Source organism: Megalobrama amblycephala, linkage group LG2, assembly GCF_018812025.1.
Source record: "Megalobrama amblycephala isolate DHTTF-2021 linkage group LG2, ASM1881202v1, whole genome shotgun sequence".
In the NCBI taxonomy this organism is placed as follows: domain Eukaryota; kingdom Metazoa; phylum Chordata; class Actinopteri; order Cypriniformes; family Xenocyprididae; genus Megalobrama; species Megalobrama amblycephala.
The window spans coordinates 4,076,220-4,085,984 of NC_063045.1; the positions used below are offsets into that span (position 1 = coordinate 4,076,220).

Sequence of the window (9,765 nt, forward strand, 5' to 3'; positions counted from 1 at the left end):
ATTTAATCTTATTAGATGATCATTGCATTTAATAGATTATATTTTCAATAAAACACTCGAAAAATATGTTTTATGCACGTTTGGTTTGAGATTTTGTTGCTTTACACTGTTCTGACCAGCAGGAGTCACCAGAGAGTCGCAATTCAAACGATTCAGGAAGTATTAAAAATCATGACGCTGATGTGTAAAGACTATAAATGGACATTACAGGCACTAAATATATGTTATATTTATCCCTTTTGATATAACATGGATAATACGCTGAGACGATTGCTGTGTTAACGCACTTTGTTTTACTGGAAACTCAGACTTCTTTGGTTATACCAACACAACATACAAGGGAGTGAACTAGAGCGCCCTCTAGTGCATAGAAACATTAAGTGCATATATCACATATTCCTCCCCACATAATGTTGTTGTACTTGCTTCAGTAACAATGTTACATACACTAACATGAACAAAAAGGTGTATCTTTTCTTCTTCTTCTTTTTTTTCATGTCTATATTAATTACATGACACAATTATACACCTGTGTAATACAATTCTTCTAGTAATACCAGAAATGTAGAACAACTGTGATTGAACACTATAATCATTAGATGAACTGTTGTGCTTATTCTTTTAAACTAAACTTAATACCATGACTGTCAAAATGTAAACAACAGAATCGACTTATACCACCTAGGTGAACATTATGGCCTAAACCGTACTGGGGGCTTAATGGTACGTTCAGGATATCTCTTAGTCTCTTTGTGTGGAGCGCGTAACACCTCCACTGTTTCATTTGGGAATGAATCCACAGGCTGTGCCATTCCAGTCTGGACAAGATCGAAACTAGGAAGTGATGTTTCTACTGACAATGGATGTTCACAAGAATCTGTCAGATTCCCCTCAGGAACATCACTGACCTCTGGTCCAGTCTCATCTGCATTGTCACAGTCAGATAGACGTGCCAACATCTGATCAACATGACGCCTCCAGTGAACTGAAAGTCCCACATCGACAGTGTATGATACAGGGCCCATCTTTGCTGAAACAACACCAGTGTCCACTTCTTTCCCCTCCGATAATCACGAACTAGTACTTTGTCACCCACAGCAAATGTTCTGTCTTTAGCATGCACTTGACATTGCTGGCACAGTTTGCTTTGTGCTTTTTCAACCTCAGAGGCAACATTGGCTTTCAACATATCTAAGCGACATCGCAATCTGCGGTGCAGAAACAACATGGCAGGCGATTCCTTTGTGGTGGCGTGTGGGGTGTTTCGGTACGCCAGTAGAAAGGTGTCCAGCCTTTGTTGAATTGAAGTTGACCCCTTAGAACAACGTAGTGCGCGCTTAAATGTCTGAACCAAGCGCTCAGCCAAGCCGTTTGTAGCTGGGTGAAAAGGTGCTGAACGTGTATGTGTCACTCCATTAGCCTTGAGAAATGTCTGGAACTCATCCGAAGTGAACTGAGGCCCGTTGTCACTAACGAGCACTTCTGGGAGTCCATAACGACTAAACAGTCCCCTCAGTACCTGAATGGTCTTGGTAGATGTAGTTGATTCCATCACACACACCTCGGGCCACTTGGAGTGAGCATCCACCACTACTAAGTACGTGTGTCCTTCAAATGGACCTGCAAAGTCCACATGTATGCGATGCCAAGGTGACTCTGGCCATTTCCAAGGGTGTAATGGTGAGGGACCAGGAGCTTTGTGTGTCTGCTGGCATGAGTGACAGGTTTTTGACAATTGTTCAATTTGAGCATCAATACCAGGCCACCAGACATAACTACGAGCAACTGCCTTCATCCTTACGACACCCGGATGTCCAGTGTGCAGCTCTGCCAGTACCCTGGATCTCAGCTTAGGTGGGATGACCACTCTCCAACCCCACATGAGGCAACCCTGTTGCATAGTCAGTTCATCCTTCCTGTTCACATATGGGCCAAGCACATTGTTTGTATCTGTGACTTGTGAAAAATGTCCAGTTGCCACCATCTCCATTACTTGTGGCATAGTGGAGTCAGATCTTGTTTCTTTACAAACATCTGAACACAGCACTGGTAAGGAATCAAGATGCTTTACTTGAAGCAACTCCACCGTATCCAGCTTGACTTGAGCTGCGGTTGGCAGAGGTAGTCGTGATAACCCATCTGCATTACAGTGGTGTGCACCGTCTCTATACTGGATATCATAATCATAGGCTGCCAACAACAAAGCCCAGCGCTGCATCCGAGCTGCCGCCATGGATGGAATGGCTTTTGTTGGACTGAAGATTGTTGTCAGCGGATGGTGGTCTGTGAGCAATGTAAACTTTTGCCCATACAGATATTGGTAGAATTTCCTTACTCCAAAGACAATTCCAAGTGCCTCCCTTTCAATTTGAGCATAGTTTTGCTCCGCTTTGCTCAGTGTTCTTGAGGCAAAGGCTGTTGGCCTTTCCAGCCCGTCTGGGAGTATGTGTGAGATGACGGCTCCAACACCGTATGGCGATGCATCACAGGCCAGTCTGACTGGTAACTGTGGATTGTAATGTGTCAAAACGCTCTGTGACAGCAAGAATTTTTTCGCCTTGTCGAATGCATCCTCACACTCATGAGACCACAGCCACTGCTTTCCTTTGCACAGAAGAGCATTAAGGGGTGCTAACACTAATGTGAGGTTAGGGATGAATCGACTGTAATAGTTTATAAGTCCCAAAAATGAACAAAGTTGGCTGACGTCCTTTGGTGCAGGCGCATCCACGATTGCCCTGACCTTTTCTGGTGACTTATGAAGACCCTGAGCATCTATGATGTGCCCTAAATACTCCAGCGAGTCTTCACATTTCTCACGTTGGACATATAGCCCAAACTCATTCAGACGACTGAGGACTGCGTCTACATTCTTGAGATGTTGCTCGTCATTTGACCCAGTCACTAATATATCGTCTAGATAGCAATGAACATTGGGAAGGCCTTGTAAAATCTGATCCATGGCCCTTTGAAAGATTGCAGGGGCCGAAGCAATACCAAATGGTAAACGATTGTAACAGAACAGCCCCTTTGAAGTGGTGATTGTGAGGCACTGACGTGAGCTTTCTGCCACAGGAACTTTTAGGTACGCATTTGAGAGATCTAATTTGGTGAAGCGTTGGCCCCCTGCTAATGATGCGAATAAATCCTCTATTCGTGGAATTGGGTACCGCTCAACACAGAGGGCCGGATTCACTGTTACCTTAAAATCTCCACAAATCCTCACATCTCCATTCCTTTTTACAACTGGCACGATCGGCGTTGCCCATTCGCTGCATGTCACAGGGGAGATGACCCCTAGCTCCACTAGATGATTTATTTCGACCTCAACCTTCGGCTTCAAGGCATAGGGAACATTGCGCGCTTGGCAAAATCATGGCTGAGACTGTGGCTTGAGTGACACAGTGGCTTCGATACCTTTTAGCAAGCCCAGCCCTTTCCTGAAGACATTTTTGTATTTTGCTAGCACTGTCTCGAGTGCATCCTTTCTCACGCTCTTAATTTCACGCCAGCTCAGCTTGATTTTCTTGAGCCACTCTCTGCCGAATAGTGGTAGGGCGGTTCCTTCCACGACATAAAGTGGTAATTTCGCTTTTTGTTTGTTCATTTTCACTTTGACTTCTATGACCCCTAGTGGCGACACCACCTCTCCAGTATACGTTTTCAGGATCACGTCTGTTGTGCACAGTGGTTTATGAGCTAATCGTGCATTGTAAAGTTCTCTTGAAATTAAAGAGACAGCAGCTCCAGTATCTAATTCCATTTCCAAAATTTCCCCCTCTACTTTTGGCTTTAGAGAGATGTGTGACAATTCCTCCTTCCTAGTCATCACATGCAGTGAAAGCTCTGTATCTGTAGTATCATCACTTGATGAGTCTTTCACATCCATCTGATGCACTTTTTTTTCTGTTGGACATTTTTCATCCTCTTTGACTTTAGCTTTTTACATTCAGTAGTGTACTTCCCTTTATTTCTACACACTCTGGAAATGTGTCCTTTTCTACCACAGTTGTGGCACTGCAGCTCTTTATAGTAACAGTCTTTCTCATTGTGGTTTGTTCTTCCACAACGGTAGCACTTGCATCCTTCTTTCTCTTGCAGGGACAGTGCATTCACTTTCAAAGAGCCACTTAACTGTTGAGATTCCCTCGCAGCCGTTTCCACAGACACTGCAATCTCCACTGCCTTCTGGAACGTGAGAGGCGCTTCCGTCAGTAACCGTTTCTGCATTGACTCCGTTTTCAGCCCGCACACAAAGCGATCTCTTAATGCATCTTGCAGATGCATCCCAAATTCGCAGTGTTCACTCAGCTTTTTTCAAAACTGCGACATACTGCGCTACTGTTTCCATCTCCTGTTGACTGCGGTTATGAAACCTAAATCTCTCAGCAATTACGATCGGTTTCAGAGAGAAATGTCCTTTTAAAACAGTCGTATGACTTCACACCAGGTTTATCCGGAGCAATTAAGCTTTGCAGCAGTCTGTCTGTAGATGAACCCATTACACTCAGCAACACCGCAACTCATTTCTCATTTGCAATGTCATTTGCAGAAACAAATTGTTCAAACCTTTCTACATAGGTAGCCCACTGTTCGGCTGACTCATCAAAGGCATCCATATGACCGATAAACACAGCCATTTCGTCGGGTTGTTCACTACGTTCGTCAAACCTGCCGTATTCAGTAGCCAGTTCTACACCGTCGCATTAAATTATGAATTCAACATAGTTCTGTCAGGACCACTATCATCAAATATGATAGATAATGCATAGAGTTTGTATTGGCGGTATGGTTCTGTTCTGGGCTCCCTGCGCAATAAGCAGCAATAAACCCCCTAGGGTAAACAGAACAGGACCAACATGCAGATATCATTAAATGTCATGATTTAACATGCACATTTTTCGAGAATTAGTCTGATTCAGGGGAAATAATAAGGCCAATCCTGACTGAAGAGAGGAGGAGCTGGGGATGGAGGAGGGTAATTTGCTCCTGAGAAATGCAATAGCTGCTGATAATACTGAGGAGCTTATATATAGATGCTGTAATAGGCGTCGTATTCCTATAGGTAGACGCAAGTCACCTGGGAGTCAGCTGATGCAAGCTTGACTGATGTGACCTGCCAGAACTGACGCTAACGCTAGATTTCTGTCAGGACCACTATCGTCAAATATGATAGATAATGCATAGAGTTTGTATTGGCGGTATGGTTCTGTTCTGGGCAAGAACTCTCTGCGCATCCATGCAGCCTAGCATGGATAAGAGCAGGGAGAGCAGCAATAAACCCCCAAAACAAACCATATGCTGATATCCCCCAACACAAACTGAGTGCGAAAATCTGAATGCCATTTTTCCTTAAAATGCAGTTACCTGAATGAGCCATGAGCCTAGCTTTTTTTTTTTTTTTTTTTTTAATAAATGGGGGAATCTTACACCCGTAGCGGCAGCAAATCTGATACAACAAGCATGTTGTAGCGCATTTAGCTAGCGATTTTAAATATCATATGCTTACACCGTTAGCAGCAATCTAGTCGGGGAAGCATACACCCATGGCCTAATATAAAATTACTACATTTCTTTTCTTTTTTTTTCTCTCTCTTATTGGGGGAAGCTTACACCCCTAGCTGCAGCAATCTGTTACAACAAGCATCTTGTAAATCACAGACTAGTATTAAACTAGTGGTAGTCAGGTTGGGGAAGCATACACCCTCAGCAATAGCTCTGAGTTAGATGCAGCGTGCAGCTAGGAAATGAAATGCAGTGCTTCCTCATCATGAGCACGATTTCTGCTCCAGTCGGGCTGATTCCTTTGGCTACAGAAGAGAAGATGGCGACTCCCATGATATCGCACTCCTTACAGGACCATCAAGTTTCGACATTGTTAGGGTTGAATAAGAAACCTCTGTGTATTTAAAGAAAAGCATGTTACAATACTCTGATAAGTTTTCAAGCCACAGAAGTATGCTTACTTAACACAGAATGTTGCGATATGATCGGATATCATAAAGAGCATAAGTCTAAGACAACAGCTTAAGATAGCATGTACCTGAATAAACTTACCACAGTATGCGCTTATAGTATGCAGCAATGACACTACAGCTTCGGTAACAAGCAAAAATTTGTTTGTTTTTTTTGTTTATATTTTGTTTTAATATTTGCCTTCCATAGCAGCTAGATAGCCTTAAGAACAGCTTGTTCTAAATAGCAACTAGACCTTTAAGAACGAGCGTTTCCAATGGCACTATAGCTTTAAGAAAAACGATGTTTACTATGTGCTGCGCCACAACAGAAAAGCCGTTTGCACCATGAAACTTTGTTTTCTGTCTCTACTGCAAAGCTGCTTGAATCTGCGATGTATAGCGCTAAACACGGCGATCCGACCAGCGTGTATGTTGCTATACAAATGAAAGCGCCCCGACCAGCGTGTGCAGCGATCGAGCCGGTTGCCAATGACAACAGATAAGTAACGCACATCGCCAAATACGATCGCAAAAGCTTTGCAAAAACATTTTTACTGAGAAGGACTAGAAGCCTAAGCAACAGTGATAGCTTAACAACATCATGAGTTAGCTTTAAACAATGAGCATTAAAAATAAAAATGCGCGTTAAAAGAACTTAGCTTAGCTTTGTGGAAACATTCAGAGATGAAGGAGAGTGAAATAGCCGGCTGTAACGTGGATGCTTGATCTTGTCTTGAAACGCTTCTTCATGCGGGGAGTGCAGATCATCTGAACTGCCAGTCCATGTCTAATTGCAGCGATGCGAGAAGCAATGCTAACCTTAACTCAGTCATTTCCAATCAGTCGGCTTATGATCAATGCGGTGAATGAGAGGTGAATTCCACAAATCCCTCTCGCTAAATTCCCGATTGCACAATTCCTAGTGAGATGATGCTGTTTGCCTGTTGAGTTTGCCATTTAATTTGCTCCTGAGAAATGCAATAGCTGCTGATAATACTGAGGAGCTTATATATAGATGCCGTAATAGGCGTCGTATTCCTATAGGTAGACGCAAGTCACCTGGGAGTCAGCTGATGCAAGCTTGACTGACGTGACCTGCCAGAACTGACGCTACGCTAGATATAATCCTCGTCGCCAATATGTTATATTTATCCCTTTTGATATAACATGAATAATACACTGAGATGATAACCGTGTTAACTCACTTTTGTTTTACTGGAAACTCAGACTTCTTTGGTTATACCAACACAGCATACAAGGGAGTGAACTAGAGCACCCTCTAGTGCATAAAAACATTAAGTGCATATATCACAATACAGATATTTTATACCTAAATACTAAATACTGAATCCTGTGCTTGAAAGTATGTGTTTTACTAAGAGCATGTAACTGTACAGACATCCTAGTCTTAATTTGACCCGTATAATCATGTTAACTGTTAACTTTATTACATGCTGTACAATATACCAGTCCAGCAGTCCAGTCTCTTTATCCTACTTCCCAGGAAATCTACAGAATACCAATCAGGTGATGTGCTCCAGGAGAGCCTTTAGTGTGGGCTGTTAAACTGAACTCTGCTGGTCGTGTCCCTGCAGGAACTGAACTGTATACACTTCAATAAAGTAATTAGTTATAGTAACTAGTTACTTCTCACAAATAGTAACTGAGTTACTTCATTGTAAAAGTAACTAATTACCAGAGAAAGCAACTATTGCATTACTTTTTAATTTTCTTTTTTCAGATATGTCAAATAATGTGGATGCCCCAATATTAAATATGTTAAATGAATGAAATAGACACTAAATAGAATAAAACATTATAATAAAACACTGTACACTAATCTACACTATTTTTATTTGGACAGTGTGGGACAATGGAGCACATTTATCAAACGAACGTAGAGACCAGCGTACATTCGAAAGGAAAAATCAGCTTACGATAACGCTCACGTGTGTGATTCGTTAAACTTTTGTAAGCAGCCAATTCGGTCGCAGGAATGAACGGGCGTTGATAAATGTGACGGCTGAAAACTGTCGTCATTAAAATATCAAGCCTCGCCCTATAGTTTACGACACAGAGAAACATAACCCAGGCATGAAAAGGAAGTGTTTTTATTGTTGCTGTTGCCTCCTGTGAGACTTTGCTTATAACTACTATAAACTGAGCCTCAATAAAGAATAAGCACAAGAGAGTCTTCTACGTCATTCCTGAAGAACTTCAACCTGTGGGCAGGTGAGCACTTTATGGTTAGCCAGGCTAGATTCCCTTATCTTTACCCTACCTGAATAATCATAGGGTTAAAGGTGAAAGATAAAAAAGACACACCGAGTAACATGGAATATAATCATAATGAAATTCCCAGAAGATAAAGCCATAAAATTATAGCAGCAAAGAGCAAACGGTTCCACTTTATTTTGATGGTCCCTTTAACACATTCTGTTGACTATGAGTAACGTTGTACCTTCATGTCTACTAACTCTCATTAGACTATTAGTAGTGTTAGTAGACTGGTAGGGTAAGACTAAGTTTACATGTAGCTGCAAAGTTACTTATAGTCAACAGAATGTTCAAAAGAGACCATCAAAATAAAGTGTTAACAAACTATTTTTGCAACAATTAAGATGTCCGGAAATATGTAAAAGAAGACTTAAGATTGATGAAATGCAGTGCAAAAAAAAAAAAACTTTATTAATGAAAGGCAACTGAAGAATAAGGGGCCCGGGCAATCAAACACGTCCTAACGTAACAGCAGAACAAATGTAGACAAGATACTGAGTCAACTAACTAGAACTAACACTGGGAAGGTCAAACAAGACTCTAAAAAACAAGACTAAAATATAGCTGCAAGCAGCGATGAAAGGGCCCTCGCACCCGGGCTCACCGCCACCTGTTGGCCACAGGAAAACAGTGAACAGTGGGCGACATGCATGTAATCGAGTGAATACAGGAGAATTATGGCCAAGTCATTTCAAAGTGCTACACTTCCTGCTGCCAACAGGTGGCGCTTTGACTATTGCCATGTAGATGTCTTCAGGCCAGGACTATTATCAGACACTGTATGCCTGAGTTTCAACAACTTCCTGTTTCATGGCGATACATCAAAATTTGTCAGGCTGCCACGGACACGCCCTTCAGCAAAAACTCTAGATCTTCATAATTTAACGTTGCAAAGGCCTTTAGATTAGACTGACCAAATATGATGTTGATCTGATTAAAGCTGTAGGAGGGCTGTTACATGTGTGTACCGAATTTCATACCTGTATGTGAAACATAGCACGAGGGGCACTTCGCTGAAATATTGTAGGTGGCGCTATCGAGCCATTTTGCCACTAATTCTGAGACCCATAACAGACGTAAATTTTCACCACTTCTGATGCGTGTGTGCAAAGTTTAATTAGTTTTCAATCATATTTAGATTCATTTCAGAGAAGAAGAAGAAATGGAGCAATTCCAATAGGGTCCCCCCAGTAACCTCAGGCAAATCAAACCAACAAACAAGGGACAGGGAATTACAGTAACAGAAACCACATCAAAACACAGGAGGAAGTGGTTTAGTCTAAAAGATTTATAGAGCCAGTTAATCACCCTCTTGTTGAGCAATACTCTGTCTAGCCAGATATATTTCTGTGGAAGTTTTCTTGCAGTGAAAATGCCTTAAGGAAATATTTCCTGAACAGTACTACTATAAATATGACCAAAGAACGCAGTTGATTTCAGACTTCATCTGAAGACATTACCAGACGACTTCCTTCCTTAACATAACGAATACACACGAGGACTACAGGTGAGACACCACTTTAAAATGATA

At 41.9% G+C, this 9,765-nt stretch overlaps 1 protein-coding gene across 1 annotated transcript; it reads right to left on the minus strand.

Moving 5' to 3' along the window:
- Nucleotides 1–880: 880 nt before the first annotated feature.
- On the minus strand, nucleotides 881–4,287 carry LOC125258506 (uncharacterized protein K02A2.6-like). The gene is made up of 3 exons (XM_048175482.1): nucleotides 4,005–4,287; nucleotides 3,494–3,675; nucleotides 881–3,337 (listed from the first exon to the last, which is right to left on the minus strand). Exons 1-3 carry the CDS (start codon nucleotides 4,285–4,287, stop codon nucleotides 881–883), a joined length of 2,922 nt encoding a protein of 973 aa, XP_048031439.1.
- Nucleotides 4,288–9,765: the final 5,478 nt, after the last annotated feature.

Coding starts and splice junctions, on each gene's coding strand:
- LOC125258506 (XM_048175482.1), bottom strand. CDS start 4,287: ATGCATCTGCAAGATGCATTAAGAGATCGCTTTGTGTGCGGGCTGAAA. Junction 3,676..4,004: donor GCTGCAGTGCCACAACTGTG/GTAGAAAAGGAC, acceptor TGTGCACAACAG/ACGTGATCCTGAAAACGTAT. Junction 3,338..3,493: donor GCTGGCGTGAAATTAAGAGC/GTGAGAAAGGAT, acceptor TATGCCTTGAAG/CCGAAGGTTGAGGTCGAAAT.